This window comes from Crocuta crocuta, unplaced genomic scaffold, assembly GCF_008692635.1.
Source record: "Crocuta crocuta isolate KB4526 unplaced genomic scaffold, BGI_CrCroc_1.0 scaffold154, whole genome shotgun sequence".
NCBI lineage: Eukaryota > Metazoa > Chordata > Mammalia > Carnivora > Hyaenidae > Crocuta > Crocuta crocuta.
Genome location: NW_027530545.1, coordinates 13,915,467 through 13,936,833, shown reverse-complemented (window position 1 = coordinate 13,936,833; position 21,367 = coordinate 13,915,467). Strand labels below are relative to the sequence as shown.

The window sequence follows — 21,367 nt, the reverse complement described above, 5'->3', positions numbered from 1 at the left end:
TTTGGGTCAGTTAATGGATTAGGAACTTTGGTTATTCTTTCAAAAACTTAGTGCTTGAACTTTCAAATTATGCTATTTTTTCCTTCTCTTTTCTAAATTTAAATTCAATCTGTTTTTCTGTTTTCCTTTGGTTTGTTTTGTTGTTATATCCTAACTTTTTTTCTTTTTAATATTTTTATTTCTAGGAGAGAGAGAGAGAGACAGCGTGAGCAGGGGAGGGTCAGAGAGAGAGGGAGTCACAGACTGAAACAGGCTCCAGGCTCTGAGCTGGCAGTCAGCACAGAGCCCGACGTGGGGCTCGAACCCACAAACCGCGAGATCATGACCTAAGCGAAAGTCGGACGCTTAACCGACTAAGCCTCCCAGGCGCCCCTCTTTTTAATTTTTTTAATGTTTATTTATTTTTGAGAGGAGAGGAGGGATAGAGAGAGAGGAAGACAGAATCTGAAGCATGCTACAGCTCAGGGCTGTCAGCACAGAGCCTGACATGGGGCTCAAACTCATGAGCCTGTGAGACCATGACCTGAGCTGAAGACAGACGTTTAACTGACTGAGCCACCCAAGCGCCCTGTTGTAGCCTTTCAACATATACCTTAACTGCTCTTTCTTATTTATTTTCTGTTTTTCTGTGATGCTTTCTGGGTACACTGTAAATTATTATTTTTCAATTTGTTTCCTTTGTGTCCAGCCTAGAATTTTTTTTTTTTTTAATTTCCATGTTGATAGGTTTCGTTTTAAAATCTAATAGGTATCATTGCCACCTTTTTTTTGTTATAGTTATTCTGATCATCATATCTATTTCAATATATCACACACCTATGTATAAGCAAATATAGGTATATTCTTGCTTGCTTTAGGGATATTCTTTTCCATTTATTTCTCTTTGGTGATCTCAAACATACTTATTTTATTTTATTTATTTATTTATTTTTACAAATAGTTTATTGTCAAATTAGTTTCCACATAACAACAAACATACTTATTTTAAACTTTTTTTTAGATATGTCATTTAGGCATCTCATTTTCATTTAATCTTGAGTAAACTCATTTCATGATTGACTTTTGATGGCTGGTTTTATTAGGGATGGTTTTCTTCATGGATTTTAGAATTTTTTCTCAATCTCACCTTGGATGGATTTTTCAATTTTCTCTCTGACTTTATGTGTTTACTTATCACTAGGTACCAGTATTGCTGCTTCTACTTCAGCCCACTCCATCGCCACCCCTGCTCTCAGTTCACAAATACATCCTGTATTTGTCTTTTTTATCACTTCCAGTCTCTAAGCTAGCCAGAGGGTTGACTTGATTGCCTCCATGTCTCTAGGCACACAGCTTCATTTAAGTAACCATCCTAGGAAGCAACCATCACATTTTTTCCCTTTCTTTCAAAAGCAAAGGAGTCCTATTCCAATTCTTGATTTTCAGCAGTGAGCCTAGCTCCAGTCCCCAACTTCATGTGGTATAACTTCATTTCCTGTTAAACCTAACCTCTGAACACCTGTTCGTCTCTACTGGTCTCCATATCCGATCCAATCAGGCATCCAGCTTCACCATTTGCCATTATATTTTATTTCAGTTCATCAGAGACATGTTTTGTGTGTTAGTAAGACCAAATATCTCTCACTTTCTCCTATTATATTTTATCATGATCTTTATGTGTTTTTAACAGCAGAGAAAGGATTCGAAGTGTGAACTTAAAATTCCATTCTTATGAAGTTTTGTCTTATGCCTTCTTAATGACATTAGAGTAGTTCATTGTGTGAATGCACTATAACTATTAGGTAGTGCCCCTAATGATGGGCAATGCATTATTTCTAGTTTGGGAGCTATTAAAACAAAATGTTGAATTGAGAGTCTTTTTGTATTTATCTTTATACACTTCTGTTCCTTACATGAATTTCTAGAAGCAAAAAGCTTGGGTTAAATTTACCAGCCACCGAAGGGCCTCTTTTCCCCATAACTATGCCATCATTGAATAATATCAAATATTTATTTTCTTTTTTCCAGTATGAAAAATGCATTTCTGAGTTTCTTTTCCATAAGAGGTAGACATGGAATTTCCCCCACCAGATTGGTCAAGTACAATATCACTGCAATTTATTGGTCTGGGTATGAGTGACCAGATATGGAAGAGTGTAGTTCTTAGTCAGAGATAGGTCCTTTGAAGTTAGAAGCTCTTCAATATTAATGATTGTATTGTACTTTTAATTTAGCTCACATACTCTCCTTTGCCAGAATAAAGTAACTTATTAATGTGCCTACATTTTTACTTTAATAGATGGCAATTTATGTAAGCACCAAACGTTAATTGATTACCCTGAAAACTTTTAAATGTTTACACTAGCATTTAGAAGTCTTTGAAAAATAAATATGAACCCTGAATTCAGTGTCTTAGGTAGTTTAAAGGTCTTTAGCTTGTAAAGCGAATAATTTAATTAATGTAAATTTAAAAAATATAAAAAGATTATGGGCATGTATATATTTTTAATCCAAAGATTATGTTTATGGATCTCTTTAATATATGCAATATTCACAAATATGCAAATATAATTGTGTTATGACTCATCAAATAATTTGATAAATTTTGTTTGCTATGTTTAAGCCATAGATTAAATTAGAAACAGATTAACTTTAAATTATCTTCACATTTTGCTTTAATTTTTTAAATTATTTATTATTTGTGTGAGTGGGTGTGTGTTTGAGAATACTTAAGTTCTACCCTTTTAACAAATTTCAGTTATACAATAAAGTATTATCAACTATAGTTGCCATGTTATACTATATTTCACTTCGATAATTCAACATAAATTTTATTTCAGTTCTACTTTTTTACATTAAATTTTGGTTTATAAGATAACTATTTGATACATACATTGATGTTTCATTAAAACCATTATTAAACGGATAATCCAAATCCCAAGTCAACATACATAAAATTATCTCTCAGAATTCTATTCTCCAAAGATATCCAGTGTATGGGAGCAAAATATACTATCCCCAAAATATGCCATTTTAACAGAAGGGTTATTTTGAGTGGAGGCATTTGAGATTCAACAGATGGAAAGAAGCATTCCTAAAGCTTCCCTTATCTGATTATAAGCACAAACTTCTGAGAAATGAGGACTGCCATAAATTCTTTTCTAGGGAAGTTTATGGCCATGAAGAAAATAGAAAAATTAGTGCCAAGATGGACCTGCACATACTTTACTAACTAGCCCTTATCTTGTTAATTCTCCCACATACTTACCTGCCTACAATTTGCCATCCCTATAAACTCAAAATCCTTTTCCTTTATTTTGTCATCTTTCCACAAGTTTACTGTTATTTGCTAAGATTCTATGTAAGCCCAAGTTATAACCACTCCTTGGAGTCTCTCATCACTGAGTTTTCCCAAGTGCATGTGTGATATATGTGTAAATAAACTTATTCTGGTTTTATTATTAATCTTTTGTCAGTCTAATTGAAAGGGCCTGAGCCAATGAATTGAATATGGGCATAGGAAAAGGTTTTTCCTCCCAACATTATTATTTAACAAGTTATTCATCTATTAATTTTCAATCAATATATTGTATTTCAAAAAGATAATTTCTAAACTTAAAGTCCCAGTTTTTAACCAACAAACACAAAACTAAGACACTTCCTGTAACAAGTGAAAAGAATCACATAATTGTGAAAAATACTGTTAGAACTAAGTAACCATTTTGAAAACACAACTCCCTCATTAAAAATGAGCCTCGGGAGTATTTATTTCTCTATGACCATGTTAGCTTATACTTATCTCTTTATTTCTTATTTGAATGCTTACCTGTAACCATGAGGTGTGTCCAAAAAAAGAAACACCATATCTTTTTAAGTCTTTAAATGCCCATAGTCATGCAGTTTCTAGAGTGTTTGCTTACCCATAGCTATGATAACTTTTCATTTTTACCTTTTGGTTGAAATACATAATAGGGAGCAGAATTAATCATCCAGAGTTTAGGCAATTCAGAAATCAATTTCGCATCATCCTAGAGATGATGCACGTGTTTATATGTGTGCACACATATACATACACACACACAGACATACACATATTCCATAATGTGGAATTTTTCTAAGGATTATTTTGTTGATGATATAACCCATTTAATAAATTATACCACAACAGTTAATTGTAATATACTTTTCTCTAAATTTCAACTCATCATCTGGTATAAAGAGGAAAATAAATAAGTTAGTATATTGTGTCAGGTAAATCTACTATATATAGGAAAACTAAATGGAATAGTCATAATAATAAAATAACATCATAAAAATAATAAAAGTTTCAGTGACTTCCAAAACAAATCAAAGATTTGAACGGAAGTCATTACCTTCGTCTTACTGAAATTTAGTAATGGTACAATTAAATTTAGGAATCTGCTATAGTTGAAAATAAATGGATATAATTTTGCCTTTCTATCTATTTATCTTCACTAAATTTTATGAAGAGAATTTATCTGTAAAAAGAGGAATTCTGTCTGCGGGTTTAGAACACATGTCTCCTTCAGGAGTCTGAAACTCCAGATTCCGAATCCACGTTGCTTGGTTTCAAATCCCAATTCTGCTATACTAACTCTTTTGATGCTTGCTTGCTTGCTTGCTTACTTGCTTGCTTTTCTTTCTTTTTTCTTTCAACTTGAGCATGTTAAAAACTTTTCTGGGCTTCAGTTTTTTCACTGTGAATTGGGATGATGAAATCGTTCACGGAGAACACATTTTTTACAGCTGTGCTAGGCCCACAGATAATTCTCAATAAATGTTAGCCATTATTATTATTATTATTATTATTATTATTACATGTAGAATGTGAGCAAACTTACTGGAAACACAAGAACACTTTTTATGAAGGTAAGATATACATTGAGGATAGGCCAAAAGGATTCTATCTCCAGGAAGCCCAAGGTACAAGCTGAATCAATGTTCTGCTTACCTGTACTCCGACAGGAAAACTTGGTTTTGTGATCACACAATCGTAAAGTACCATTGCAGCCTTTTTCGTCACTACCATCTTCACAATCTTTTTCCCCATCGCAGCGCCACAGATCAGGGATGCAATTTCCATCAGGTTGGCACTGAAATTCATTCCTATTACAACCAGCAGGAGAACGAATCTCTTAAATTGAAATGAGGGAGAGAAAGGCAACAGGGAAAAGAGAGGAAAGAAATTATTATTCTGCTTAATGATAATTTTTTTTTCATTTTTTTTCTTTTCAGGCATTATTACAATGCCAGAGAGAAAATATTTTCACTTTAGTTGTTTAATAGTGGTAATACTCTCTGATATTTTCAAATTCATTTTAGGAATGTTAATAATTAGAGGAAATGATGTTTATTGCCTCACACAGAATTCCTGAAAGTGCCACATAGGTTAGAAAAAAGGAAGAACAAGTGAGATAATATGTAGATATTCTGTTGTGATTTTTATTAGAAATACAAGAATGAAATCTTGAAAGGGTTTTTCTCTATGGCATATAAAGGAAAATATTTCACAGTCTATACTATATGTTAAGACTTTGGTTGCTCTTTTGACATTTCTTTAGACAACTTCTTTCAGACCAGTAGACAGTAAATAACCAAAAAATAAGTATTTTCTAATAGTATCTTTGAAGAATAACATCTAAAATTTTGATAAAACATACAGAAAACTCCCAATAATAAACATAGTCTTTAGGACAGAGGATTTCACTTCTAGAATTAGAACAGACACACACAATAACTTAATGAGGCACTATGCATTCAAGTTTGACTTATCAATTAATAATTCAGTAGTTCCCAGATAATCTGTCTTCATGATTAAACAAAATGCTTGCTTGCATACACACAATAAAGATGGTAGAGTCTCTGCACTTTTGGAAGGTATATATAGAATATGATACAGTAAACCCCCACCATACTTAATTTGATATCTGCGGAGTGCACATTTACTGGTATGGCTTAACTACTATATTGGTAAAGAATGCTGGGACAGGTCTCATAAACAAGATATTGTGAAGTGTTCAAACCTGAGGTCTTTTTAAAGGTCACTTGAGAATCCTATGGGATTTCAGTATTTAAGAAGAGCAAGGGAGACAAATCAAATGGAGTTCCAAGACCTATTCAGCTCTTTAAGTGATTCTATGGTGAAGAGGCCAACTTCTATGCAGCAGTGAAACGGCCTTTGGTTCTTTTACTTACGACTTAAGCTTATTTGAAAACGAAACAACAACAACAACAACAACAAAACTTTGGCTCACCTGAATTTTATAACCTGTAGTATGAGCTCAGCCAGTAACATATAAAAGTTGTATTTCAAGTAATTGTCACGCAATGATTCCAGATACTTAATAATGGAAGGTATAGTCTATTGATTTTTCTATATTCTCTAAAATAAGAGTTGAAGACTGGCAGCTCATATATTGAATCTGTCCCTCAGTATGTTTAATTTGGCAAACATACTATTGACCTTTTAAAAATCTGAAGATTTCCTATAAAAAAAAGGCTTGGTTTTCCAGTTCCTTCAAAAGTAAGATTCTTGGGCTAGCATCCTTGTAATAATAACAGCTACCTGCTTTATGTGGGGCTTATTAATACATTACATGTATTAACATAGGTACATGCATGCATAATGTCAACGTTACACGTATTAACAGCTTCCTATTATAATGTATTGTATTTTGCCTAGTGGACTTTTCTCTTTGGTGCAGGTAGTGGACAGTAGGGCAACTGCAAATTATATTTTCTTTTGATTTTGAATCTACTTGTGGAACCTGTAGGGGAAATCTTATTTCACTTTTGCTTCAGTATTAGTACCTATTTTATTCTCTTGTGCAAATTAGTTTCCCTTCTTTGTAAGTCCTTTTTATGGATACTGATGAATGATCCTGAAACTCATCACGTTTCTCTCTTTGCAATAGCTACATCACATTTAGAGCCAGATTTATGAAACATTTTTCATATATGAATTTATTTGGATCAATTTCAACCTCATATTTATTTACATTGCTAATCCTTTTTCTGCTTTTTTAAAAAGTTTTTTGTCCTCATAACCTTTCATCTTTCCAGGTTATCCTTTAGATTATTTCTGGAAATAGTGGGCTAAGTAAATAGAGAACAGAAGAGTGAACTAGGAGGGCATTTTGAGAATAACAGTTTACATTTAAAAGTATCTAACTGAGGAAACACTGCATATAGCTTAAGTAAAATTAAATGGTATATATCAAATTCTATACCATATTTCTATTCCTCATCCTATCTTGTATTTCTTCACATACTATATTGCCTCAAAAATGTCAATAATAATGAATGGAATTCTGTGTTTAACTAATTATTGTGAAAGTAATGCTTTGACTCTTTTAAACATCTTTCAGATTTGGTTTCAAAGATATAGTTCTTTAAAGTCTGGTTAAGCCATTATTAACTCAGTGAGCTAAGGGAAATGCTCAAGATTTATGTAAACTAAGAAATGTAGATATATTAACCTACAAAAAAGAGACTTGCAAAAAGCAAATAGTTGCTTTGGGAGAAGAGGTTATTTGTGATCCAACAGTATGGGAACTTTACATATAGAATCACAGCCTTTTAACTCAATGTCATTTAGAGCTGGAAATAAGTTGTGCTTACAAAGATCAAAGTGCAATCTATGAAAGGGAGACAGTGTGCTGCTAATTGTCTGAGGTTTTGTTTTTTATTTCATTTGCATTGTCTTTGCTTTGCTTGGTATTGTTTGGTTTATCTACGTGTACTTCATAAGTGAATCCACTCATTTGTTTTCTTCTTCTAAATAAACATTTATCTTATAAATCTAAATACAAANTATCCATGTCTAAACCTCTATGGGAGAGTGTATAGTCTATTAAGAGGCTCCAGAAACCACCTTATCGTATTAAGTTTAAAATGAAAGAAGAGTTGGGAGAAGGAGAAACAATACACCATTATAAACAAATGGTGAAACAATTATCCCCGTAACTGTCACTAATGTATACCTCCTGTTCCTGATCATATCATTCTCCCCCAGCCTGGGCTACCTTCCCGTTCATACTTCATCTATTAAAGTCCATAATTTTCTTTAAGACTCAATTAAAAACAAATGCTATCTATGACTGGGTCTCTTATTCTGGTGTCTAAAGATTCAGGAAATCCATGGATAACCTTTAGGGATTCATAAGATCTCAGAAATTATACATGATGTTTTCCCCTGTGGAATGGATTCAGAGCTTTTCCTGACTTGTAGCAAACTCCAAGGGGAACACTAAGACTAATTTCACACTTTTCTGTTTTATTTTTAATTCCTATTCCAAACACCTTGCATGTAAATAGTAGTTTATATGGTTTTTGATTTTGCTTATGCTTTAAAACAATCATATTGGAGTGGATTAAAACCTGGTGAAAAAAGGATCACTCAGTTGTTCTTTTGATTTTGATTAAAAATAAACAAAACTGCTTTGAGAGCATCTCATTTCACAGAAACAAAAACCACAAATTAATATGTCTAAAGTTATACAGATGAACAGCAAAGATTTGAATACAAGAACTCAACTTTAGAGCCTTCTCTGTCACTGTACCATTACTACATTGTAACAAATCCTTTCTCAGTAAAGTTTAAGAATGGAGGGGGGAAAAAAAGAAATAATTAGCCCATACAATAATCATGAAGAGGGGCGCCTGGGTGGCTCAGTTGGTTGGGCCGCTGACTTCGGTTTGGTCATGATCTCACGGTTCCTGGGTTCCAGCCCTGCATCGGGCTCTGTGCTGACAGTTTGCTCAGAGCTTGGAGCCTGTTTCAGGTTCCTTGTCTCCCTCTCCCTCTGACCCCTGCCTTATCACGCTCTCTCTCTCTCTCAGAAATAAATAAAAAGTTAAAAAAAATTAAAAATCATGAAGTGCCTATAAGCTCATTTACTTTTTGTATTTAAAAGACTGTTGTTCAGCCTACTTCTTTTCTAATAAAATATAACATTTATCTTATTATGTTGCAAGATCATGGTAAAATTTTATCTTTTATGAAACTATCAATAAATAACAAGTTTCATGAAGCAGTCTAGCCTTCTTAGAATTGCTTTTTCAATTGGTTGCCAAACAGGAAAGAAAAGAAACATACAAGGAATCAAAAACTCTGAGTATTATAAGCCATGATCACACAGCTTAGTGACAGAGATCTACCAAATTGATTTCATAATTTTTAAAATGAGAATACAGGCCTTAGTCACTCCTTAATTTGCTCTTTCAACACATTTATTGCAACATACCAGGTTTTTTTCCAAGTAGTAAGATAGAGCAATCTGTAAGAGAGACACTTTACTGTTCTCACAGAGCTTACATGAGGAAAGAAGAGCATAGGCATTTAATAGTTATATAAATACATAAATTAGATTACGCCAGAAAGTAGTAAATGTTATGAAGAAAATGAAGGAATGCTATAGAGGAAGGAATATACATCACTTCTGATTCATAATTCATTGGCCACAGCTAGTCACATTGGGTGGGGCACATCACGTTGGTTCCAACCAGCCACAAAGTTTCCAAGAGTACTTTCTTACTGTGTGCCCAGGAGAAAGGAAGACACCGAAATATAGTAAATATCTTTGATGACTTCTGTAGGAAGTGACTTGGATATAGGGAACATCTTTACAGGGGTGTTTAGGAAGTCTCTCTGAGAAGATGATATTTGAGAAGAGACCAAAATGAAGAGGAAGAGCCAGTCATGCAAGTTAGGGTAAAGAGCATAGTTAGAGGAAATAACAAACGCAAAGATTACAAAGCAGGAAACAAACTTTCTGTTTTACAGAAAGAGAAGTGAACAGGGGTGGCTGAAATAAGCAGGGGTGAGATCTTTCAGGGATTCATTAACACCCACAACAAGATCAGTTCACTATGTATCTATCTATTGGAGATTATACAACAGAGGAGTGGTGATGATGTGATGTAATCTACATTATTAAAATATAAAATGCTGTGTGGAAAGCACCACCAACAACAACAAAAAAAGATAGTATGAGGCTTGAGTAGAAATAGGGAAACCAGATAACTGGCTCTTGCTGGAGTTCAGGTGACAAAATGAAAGATACTGTTGCTGCCTTTGAGGAGATCATAGAAGTACCGGCATATAAGGAAGAAGGTAACACATGCAGTTACAAAGCAATGTCATGAGTGCCTAAGTAGGAGAGAGCACCATGAGAGAATGCAGAGGAGAAAACTATCTTGGACTTGGGGACTTCAGATGAAGAATTAGAGGAAAAGAAAAGAAAAGATCTCTGTTCATGATTTAGAGTCAGGTAGGGGTAGGGGGAGAAGGAGACTGAGACGAAACTTATTCTGAACAAAAGCAGCGTCATTCATACAATTCTGTGTAGTGTTTGATGGAGGAGGGGAGAAACAGAAAATGAGCCTTTGGCCCTGTAGGCTTTGCTGAATGGTTTGGATTTAAGTTTGAAGGCTACTGGGAATCACAGAAAGACCTCCAGCTAGATTCTGATATGCTCAGATACACAGTATTATTTATAGATCACTTGGGGAAGCATTTAGACAATAAATAGAAAAAGAAAAATATTCTAGGATTGCTTAAATTTACAAGCGGTGTATAGATATATATATGTACAATTATGTATAATACAATAATGCAATATATAATTTCATTAGCTCAAAGTTTATACTAAAATCAAGTAGACTATTACACACACATATATACACACAGTTTTATTTTCCATCCTTTCCATGTCTCATCCACTTTCCCTCACATAAATTAAAAATACCTCGAACCTATCTTTTAATGTCTGTTATGTTTGGTTGCGGATGTTTAGNTGCCAAAAAAAAAAAAAAAACAACAGAAAAAAATTGTGGAGTTTTATTTCCTCCTAACCTTCCTGCCAAATGAAATTTGCTTCTGTTAACAGTTGTTGATTTTCCCCTGGATGGAGTGCTGCATTCCTCTGAGGAGCCTGTGATGACCATTCCAACCTGAGTTCCAGGCCTGCGTGGTTCCCCAGAGCCACAGTTGTTTAAGCTTCAGGGCTTGGCACACAATCTATCTTTGTAATATGGCTTGTCCCAGTGGAGTGTTAAAATGATGACTATGTTTATATGTACATGCTCATGCTGTTTTACTGTTATGTTTTCATGTTGCTGATGCTGGTTATATTTTTAACTAATGCAATTTTATTGTATTTTTGCCCCGAAGCCATTTAAACCAAGCATACAATTTGGGGAATCTAATAAATAAATAAATGCAGAGCCCTGAAGGAAATGTGGCAACTGATGGTGGAATTTATCCCAATATTTAAATGAATTCACTGTGACTAAATACTTGCAGTTAGAAGACTAGCAACTGTAGAGAGACAGAAAGGAAATTTTCCAACCTAAAGTTAAAAAGAAATGAAAAACAGGGGTGAAAAAAATATACTTTTCTTTTTTAAGGAATATTAAAGCCCCCCCCCCCGAGAAAATAGCTAATAATGGTGTTGCAAATATAATGAATTATTTAAATTGTGAGACCAATCTAGGGAGAAAAAATCACCTTTTTATTGTTTTAATGGAGTTTATACATTAACTTGTCATTCACTGTAAAATGCTTTGAAAAGTAAAAAGTGCTGTGCATTGCATGTGCACACAGCTTCCTGGATTACCTATAATTACCATGTGTCAGTCCCCGTTCAGTTCCTAGCTTGAATAACTATGTATTAATAATTCCTGTACCTAAGGCAGCTGTTTGCTGCATATTCCTAGATAATCTTCACTTGCCCCTGAAAGTACAGAGAATTGGTTTGGCAGCATACAAATAGTTTCATTTCATTTTCCAACCAGGTACAGACATAACCCTGGCCCGCTTTTGCCTCAGCAGACCCTTAACATCCTGTTAGTAGGTTAGGCTGTGCTTGGTTTCTATAGACCCTTAGGGAAGGGTTGCTTCTTAAAACCTACCTCCCAACCTATGTGGAACCTGTGTTGGGGTTGGTGGGATACACTGCTCTGACCTTCTCCGTGTCATGTGGGATGAATTCCCTAGGGGTTGCTCCCTGACTGATGGCACTATAATCTCTGCTGTGAACTAATAATGGAAGTCAAGCCCGGGGCTTTCTTCTTCAATTTGTCCTTATCCTATTGGATCTTGAAGATGACCTCCATGTTATCTGGGTTGCAGATGCTGTATCATTTGGTTTTAATATGACCGCCCCTCCCTCCCTCCCTCCCTTCCTCCCACCTCAACACACTTCCAGGGCATGGTTTTTGTGTTTTACTTTCGATCCTAACAAACTCTTTCTAACCTTGTATGTAGCCTCCACTGGAGACTGTCCTGATAAGAAGTTGGATGGGAGAATGAAAATCATTTATTTGTACATGGGTTTTAATGGAAATTTTAATAATAAAGAAGAGACTGTATTTTGAATCTTTAATGTTTACTGTCTGGGTCAGTTAGAAATGCTGAAGAAAAGGCAATTGAAGAGAATGTATGGATACTTAAGCACAAATTCAATTATGTAATATTAAAATGATTTTAGTGTTAAAAACACATAGACCTATAGACACAAAAAAGTGTCGAAGAAAAACTGTATACTAAATATCTCCTAGTAAGTTAAAGCATAGAAGTGAAATTGATGTAAAGCAAATAAAACATTGTTTTTCGTTCATTAAAATTAAGTTTTGATATCTGAAACTCCACCATGAATCTCTTCCACTTAGAATTTAATATCATGGGAATGATAAACTTCTACATTATCTAAATATTAGTCTACAAAATGTATTAATCTTTTGAACTGGCAATGCAATTGAGAAATCTGTTTTTCCATTTACTATTCAAATTAGCCAATCACCTTAATAAATATGTTAGATACTATTAACTAAAACAGGTTGCAATACAGATATTTTACATTTGGAATTTACTTCTTGGATAAGCAATCAGCTTAGCTCCCAACAGGTGTCAAATATTTACCGGTCAAAAATTTAAAAAGAGATTACATTATTTGTTTTAATATTTTAAAATAATGTGGAACATTCTTATATAGAAATAATGTGTATGAGCATATGCATATAAGGTATAAGCTTGAGGAAAGGCCAGAGAATATTATTTAGAAATTAATGTTTTTTCTTACTTCGGCCTTTTTTTCCTCCCCATAATCTCTCCCTTTGTCTCATAAGATTAATTCTATGAAACATGCACATAAAGGATTATTTAAGATTATAGCTCCTTTACTGTATGTTTTTTAAAAAAATAAAATATTTATTTATTTTTGAGACAGAGACACAGAGAATGGGCAGGGAAGGGGCAGAGGGGGAGACACAGAATCTGAAGAGGACTCCAGGCTCCAAGCTGACAGCACAGAGCTGATGTGGGGCCCAAACTCACAAAATGTGAGATCAGGACCTGAGCCAAAGTCAGACACTCAACCAACTAAGTCACCCAGGCACCTTGCTGTATGTTTTTTAAATGAGGGGTCAGCAAGCTATGACCTGTAGACCAATTCTAGTCCACTACCTGTTTTTGTAAATAACGTTTTATTGGAACACAGAATCGTTTGTAGATATATACTCTATGGCTTCTTTTGTGCCAAAACAGTGGAGTTGGGTAGTTGCAATAGGCAAAATCGAAAACATTTACTCTCTGACATTTACAGAAAATATTTGCCAACTTCTATTCTAAATGGTATAAATTCTGGTTATGATTCATAGAACATCTCATTTAAGTGCCTAAGTATTAACAATAATAACACGCTGTGCTAAAAGATTCTGATACCAGTGACTATTCTGTGCCAGAAAGGTCATGGTAGTGTAAGTGGATGCTCTTATATACCAAAGTTATTTGTGGGAACATTTTTGATTCAAATAATGCCAATTAATTATCTCTGGGAAATCAGTGTATACATGAATACCAACCTAAAAACAAAATAAATTCTCCAACAAAAAGTGAATAAATCTGGTCATCACATTGCAGGGATGTAATATCTAAGTGCAAATTCAGGTGATGCTTCATATAAATAAAGGATCAAAGGTTGATAGTTCAGTTAGGTTCTGAAAGAAGCTAACTACCAACTATTTCTACAAGAAAAGGCAAAGTTCTATACTACTGCTAATTTCTTTACTCTCACAAAAGCATGGCACTACTCAATTACTGAGAGGTGAATTAATTATTTGTAGATTATCCATGCCCTTTGTCTCTCTCTCTTTTTTTAATTTGTCTATTTTCTGCTGAATGCCTGAAGTCCTACCATTTCACAGATCATTAACCACAACCCAAGAATAAGGGAGAATTTAGACTATGGAAGTTAATTCTCTTTTGCCCTTATTTTTTGGTTCTATGAAAGGAGAAAGAAACAAGCTGAGGTTCTTCATTAAAATTAAGTCTTTTTTTACCTATTGACTTTTGTTATTAATTATATCTTTAAAAAAACAAGAGATACTACTCTGTTTGGTGCATAATTATTGTTTTAATACAAGAGCTAAATTTATCTAAGAAGAGTGAGTCTACTATTAATTTCTGTACAGTGAAGATGAAGATAATTTACTTCTTCCTATTTTTATGTGCCATTTTTTAAATATTTTATTTTTAAAATTATACTTATCTGATTCTTTTTAATTGTTCTGGTAATCACATGGCTTCTCAAAACAGGCTTTGTTATTAATTGATTCAAAAGCCTTGGGTCTTCTTTGCTATTGATGTAAAAGTTGTTTATAGTATTGAGGTTACATTGACCTTTAAAGAGCTATTTTGTCCCAGAAAACAAAAAGAAGTTCCTGTGGATAAAATCCATTAATAATTAACGTTGTTTTGATATCTCACTATTAACATTTCCCAAGGAAAATAAATCAATCTGTGAGAGAATAAAGTTAGCCGGACTATTTGTATCTTATTGAAAATAGATATTATACCTCTCTAAAAATAGATAACATTTAAATTTGCTTTTAATTATATTTTATCAGAAAACCATCCATGTTTTCATTAAAGGAGAATAATTAAAAAACCATTAGAAGAAAGGATTATGTTTTTGCTGAGTACATAACTTGCTAATTTCCTCAAATTCAATGACAATATTTTATTTCAATAAAATTCAGTGAGTGAGAAATAATAGCATTTTCTTGATAGTGTGTTTCAGTAAAAATTGAAAATATCTTCAGAATATCTTTATAAGAGAAAAAATAAAACAGATGATTGAGTCTGACTGTGTATAGTATTTATTGGAATCTTGTTTTTTTTTAATGTTTATTTATTTATTTTGAGAGAGAGCGAATGAGTGTGCACAAGCGGAGAAGGGTGTGCACAAAGAGGGACAGAAAGGACCCCAAGCAGGCTTTACACTATCCACACAGAGCTCGACACAGGTCCAGATCTCACAAACTGAAATCATGACCTGAGCCGAAATCACAGTTTGGTCACTTAACAGACTGAGGCATCCTGGTATCTTGTTTTCTATGTGGTTTAGGAAACTGTACTGCTAAAAACCTGATGATAGGTTCAGCTGAGATGGATATGATATAGACTGGAATTAAGGAGATATTGATTTTAATTTCTATTCTCTCCCTGCATAAATACGTAACCTCAATCTTCAGTCACAAATCGAGCTTTGATACCTGCACTGATTAGAGTGGATTCAATGTCTCTGTGGAGGATACTCTCTCTTTTTGGTTGGCTCTAAAGCCTGACCTTTCTGGATTTTCCACAAAGAGTTTAGCATAATCACTTGAATCCAAAATCTCTTTTTAAAATGTCTTTATGGAACAAAGTTCTCAGTCTCAAATCTCTAACAAAGAACATTATCAGCTCCTTCTAGGAAGCAGCACGGTTTTCTTATTGTTATATATGCGTAAGAATAATTTTAAGATGAGCCCTTTTCATCATCTGCACTATAAAATAACTGAACTAATGATCTTTTCATTTTCTTCTAGTTTTAAATATTTTCCAAGTCTACAAGGTGAAATTTTTATGACAGACTAACATATTTTTTGGGCGACTGAGGAAATTGTCTTTGTGGGAAGGTCCACAGCTATTCTAATGACAAAACTTCAGAATCCACTTTATCAGTGTGAATTGTGGGAGTGAAAGAACAGAAGCAAACAAACAAAAGAGACAGATTTACTGTGGTTATTTAATATAATGGTCCAAGTTCCTTCTAGTGACCTTTGGAATACTTCATTACAATGACATGTAACAAGTAGAAAGTTCTTTCTTTTCTCTTAAAGGTAAAAAGAGAGAGAGAGAGAGAGAGAGAATGCAATTGAGAAAACTTGTAATTATTGGGAGATCATATCAATGTTAATGCATAAAGAGTTAGAAAAAAAGGGAGGGGTTAGATTATATTCCAAAGCTGCAGAAGCAGGGAGCTGTATGAAAGAAAAAGGAACAGAAACCTTTGTTTGAAACTTCAGCTGTGTAATCCTAGGCAAGCATTTTAACCTCTCTGAGTAATCCTTATTGTGAGGATTAAAGAGAATAACAAATGTAAAGTGCCTGGCAATTAGTGGGTTGTTAACATATACTAACTTCTCCCTGCTGCTGCCTCCCTAAATTATTACTAATGGAATCTCTTCACTGGCATTTACTATTAAATAATAGATACAGACAAACAAACAAACTCTTCCTATCTTTCTCAAACTTACTATTTTTTGGACAGAAAATAAAAATAAATAAACAAGAATAAAAGATAAGGGAGATGTCCTGTTTTATTTTATTGAATCTTGGGTTGAAAATGCCAATATTTTGGCATTTGAATCACTTGAAAATGATTACACTTTATTAAGGAAATGTACATGAATAGATCAGTACACCTAGTCTTTCTTGCACATCACTGTGCACATAAACTCCAGGATCTGGCAAACAAGCAGAAAAAAGTTATTAGATATATAATACAAAACAAATAAGGGTTGGATTCCTAGGCTAACATCAAATTTTGTGGTCAAGAAATAAGGTCTTTCACTCAATAATTATTTATTGAGCATTCACTGTATATCAAATATTGTACTTGAATATGTAATTACATAGATAAAAAGAAATTATTCTAGCTTCCTTCTTAAATCTATGAACAGGGAAGTAGTAAGTAAAATGAATGAATGAATGAATGAATGAATACAAAGCGCAAAAGAAATGTGAAAGTTTCCAAAGAAGGAGCAAAGTTAAACAGTTAAAACAGAAGAATATGGCCATGTGTAGAAATACATATTAATAATGTTATACATTTAATTGCCTAATGGCAATTTAATTGCCATTAATAATTTATACATTTAATTGCCTAATGGATTTGAGAACTTGTTAAAGATTATTCATAATAAATCAAAACTGAAGGTCATATATGCTTAATTTTAAATTGGCATTTCATTTGTATTTGCAATGTAAATAAGAGATCACCTATGTTCTAGCATCACCACTTCATTCACTTAGTACAGCTGGCTGTAAATATTCCCTTTTTAGGTAGACAAATAGAAGGTATTAAAGGACAATGACAATAAATTAGGGTCAAATGATTTCTTTACTTTGAAAAGTAAAGAAAAATCCAAATATTTGAGGGATATTTTAGTTGCATTTAGGAGAAATTGCAAACATTAGGTAAAATCAATTCTAGAGAAACCTATTCCATTATCCATCAAATCAATGCTGAAATTATTCGGTATAAATTTTTACACAATTCCTGAATGTAAATTGACCTGGGGAATAGCTCTCTAAAGATACTAAAATAATACATATGTTTACTTCAGAAATGTTTTATTCCCTGGGAGAAATATGGTTGTGATTATTCCCCCAAAAGAGTAGAAGAATGAAAGCATACATAATTCAAATGAATTAAACTGTCAACAATGAGATAAGATTAATTGCATATATTTGGTATTTTATAGATGCATGTGTTCAGACAGTTAAATATTTGTAAGAAAAGACCGAAGTCTCATTTTAACATTACTCTTGATGTTTTTATAGGTTAAAAACGTCTTTTTACAAAACCTTTTAATACTTACTAAATGGCCAAGCCTAAGGCTCTAGAGAGAATTCCTTCCTACCAAAATCTTCCACTTGGGAAAAACAAACAAACAAACAAACAAACAAAAAACTATTCATCCACTTATTCTTCTACTTGGAAAAAAACTATTTACCCAGTAGCTTTACTATTGGGTCACTAAAGAAATATGCACAAATCAAAGTTTTCAGAGCTAAATTAATGATAACAGAAAATGAGACAAAAGAAAGAATGAGTGTGCTGTGGACTCTCTATTCTACATTGGTTGTAGACTGTGTGTGTGTACGTGTGTGGGTACAGTGCGTTCCAAAGATATTGCACCTTGTTTACCTAGTATGTGAGCTTGGAAGTGAGAGGGAAGACCATCACAACATTAGGGGGAAGGAGAGGAGTATGAATTAATCTAGAAAGGGACTAGCAATTAATATTTTCCCCATACATTAAATCATACTAATGATGAAAAAAATGATCACTATAGATATTCTTTTTTGAAAATGGCTTCAGAGAGAATATGAATGAATTTAAATTCAGGAATTTTCTAAAAATGGGGGTTATATATGGAATGTTCCATTTCCTGGTTTCTTCTGCTCCTTTACGATAAAAAGTGAATTCAAGAGTACTTTTATCCTTTTGAATACAATTTAAGTTGAGAGAAACTACGCCATATGCTCTTTTAACCCAGGCACTGTACAGCAAAGTGCTGAGCAATTATATAGTGGAATTGATCAGTTTTGACAGCCAGTCTTGAAACTCAGGCCAGAATTCCCTGCTCTTTCTTCCACAGCAGGTTTGGAGACTAAATTATATGACTAATTGCATCACATTTCTACTTTACCTTGGCAATGGTCTCACAAAACCTGCATGTGCAAAATGACTTTCTTTCCTGATCAGCTTTAACAATTCTATGTGTCGTGATTATTTTACAACTTCTGTATCAGAATATTTAAAATAATGACGGATAAAAATATGTAAATGTCCTCTGAAATACTTTGAATTGTCTTATAGCAAAGTCATCCTAGACTGCTCCCTTTCTTCAATTTCTGCAACTTGTATCCGCTAAGTGGAGTATTTGATTAGGGAATTTATAATATGATAAATATAAATTAGTTCAGGATGTTCTCCTCATTCTTTGCTTGAAACATGTCCAAGAATCATGTCGATTATCTGGATCATTTCCTTAGTGTATTACCATAATCATATAATAAATCCATGATGTTCACATTGACAGTATATCCTTTAGAGTAATATATAAGTGAAAGTGAGGTGCTTTAAAAGTGAAGGTCATTAACATTAAATAGTCACCGATTCTATTATAATCATAATCCAAATCCGAAAAACTATCTAGTGAGGTACAAGGGGTATAACACTTATTCTGGATACTCATGAAGCTAAAGCAATCTCTCCAAAAACTTCTTAATGTGCAATGAGTATTTTAATTTAGGGACAAATAAACATAGAAAAGCGGGATAAGATCTCACTTCTGAGATGAAAGTAAGATAACTCTGGGGAAATTTGTCTTTCACAGTATATTAGGGGCAGTGCCAGAAGGCCACAGATGTACACCTCGTGAGGAGCCTAAAATGACATCTGTGAGGTGGGGGGAAATGCAGTTTATATTCATAGTGTAACTTAGTAATGACATATCAACTTCACCCCAGATGAATGCTTCTAATATAGAAAGATAAAAAGGGAAAAAAAGTATTTTTGTGCACCTTTTCTTTTTCAATGAAAGGTTGATGATAAGCAAAAAGCTCTAGTTCGTATATATTAGTGGAGCAAAAAAATAATAGAGAAAAGGACACAAGAATGAGATAGAGATAGAGAGAGGGGTGGGAGAGAGAGAGAATGAAAAAGAGAAGGAGAAAGAGAAAAAGGAAGGGGAAGAGGAGAGGAAGGCAGGGACAGAGAGGAAACAAAAAAAAAAGACAAAAGAAATCAGATCAGAGGAACAAAAATTGAGAAATTTTCTAACTTATTAAATGCTTGCACAAGACAAATATATACCCTGGGAAACACTTTGAAGATGATTCCTTTCTTCTGACCACACAATATATGCCTCCCACTCCAGTATCCAATTCATTAAATAAATCACTTTATTGTCTGTCTATTTGCCTGCTAGATTTTAAACAGTGAATGGGGACCAATTTCTTTATCCTTTTATCTACCTTTTTGTCCAAGTACAGTGCTTAACACACAAAAACTCTTCTATGATTATTAGTAGAATAAATGAAAGAGCGAATAACAAATTCTTCCAATTTCTTAAGCAGAAAGAAAACCTCTATTAAAAAAAATTGATTGTATGAATGGCAGTCTAATGATTTTTCCCATGGTATTTCCAGCATGATTTCTAATTTGTTATCATGCCCTATGGATGATCAAATTTTGGAAAGTAATGCATGCAGATGACAGGGTCAGGCTTGCTCATGGACATGCTGAGACCCCTCATCACAGTTTCCTCCTTTTAGCTTGCATTCCAGAAGTTATTCAGTTGGAATGAATCATCAGTTAATAGGAGGTTATTTCAAGTCTTAAGGAAACAAATTTGGCACTCAAATAAAATAAAAAATTATGCCTTTCTTGTTTCTTTGTTTTGTTTGCTTGTTTTCCTTTGGGGATGGGTTTGGGGTTTGGCAATTTAGAAGCTGGAGAGGATTAAAGTTGTAGCAACTAAAGCATCTATTGAACGTAGGAAGCAAAATCCACATAAAGTATTGAAGTATAAGGAGGTAGTAAGATGAGAAACAAGAGAAATAAAAGAGTGAAAGTGATCAGTAAATTATTTTTATACTTTCCTAAATATATATATTTTTAACTGCTGAGTATATTATTTTTATACAATATCCATTCTGAAGTGTTCAAATATTATATATCAATTTAAAATGATAGTTCATAGAGTCACAAAATTACTGACCTTCTCTGGTACAATTGGTTTGGGCTTCATCACTGAAGTCTCCACAGTCATTGTCACCATCACAGGCCCAGTGGCCTGGGATACATCTGCCACTGGAACACCTGAACTGATTATTAGAGCAAGAGTGAACGCAGCCAACTTCGTCACTGCCGTCCCCACAGTCATCATCTGGAAAGGATCATCAACATCTAGGGAGTGAAAACTGACCCAGGAAGAAACTTTTTCTTACAAAATCTGGAACATTTCTTTTTCGTATATAGAGCATCTTTTTGTTTTTGATAAAGGAATGATAAATCAGCGATCAACATTTCTCATGAAGAGTCAGGGAATTCTTTTTATTTTGGCATTACTTCCCTTGTGCTTTAACATCTACTACTAGCCACAGAGGGAAGAAGAAATCCTGGGCTTGGATTTTAAAACTTAATTTCTATGTCACTCAGAAATGACTAACCATTGACTGAACAAATCTATGCAGCATGAAATAATTATAAAAAGGACAATGATGACTGCAGGAATTTCATGAAATGAT

At 33.7% G+C, this 21,367-nt stretch overlaps 1 protein-coding gene across 1 annotated transcript in view; it reads right to left on the bottom strand.

Annotated features, from left to right (window-relative positions):
* LRP1B (LDL receptor related protein 1B) overlaps positions 1–21,367 on the bottom strand; it is a 1,854,983-nt gene that overhangs the window by 654,290 nt on the left and 1,179,326 nt on the right. The window contains exons 20-21 of the mRNA XM_077767810.1: positions 20,839–21,006; positions 4,952–5,134 (exon numbers count right to left, since the gene is read on the bottom strand). Of these exons, the coding sequence (XP_077623936.1) occupies positions 4,952–5,134; positions 20,839–21,006 (351 nt within the window). The remainder of the gene's footprint in view (positions 1–4,951; positions 5,135–20,838; positions 21,007–21,367) is intronic.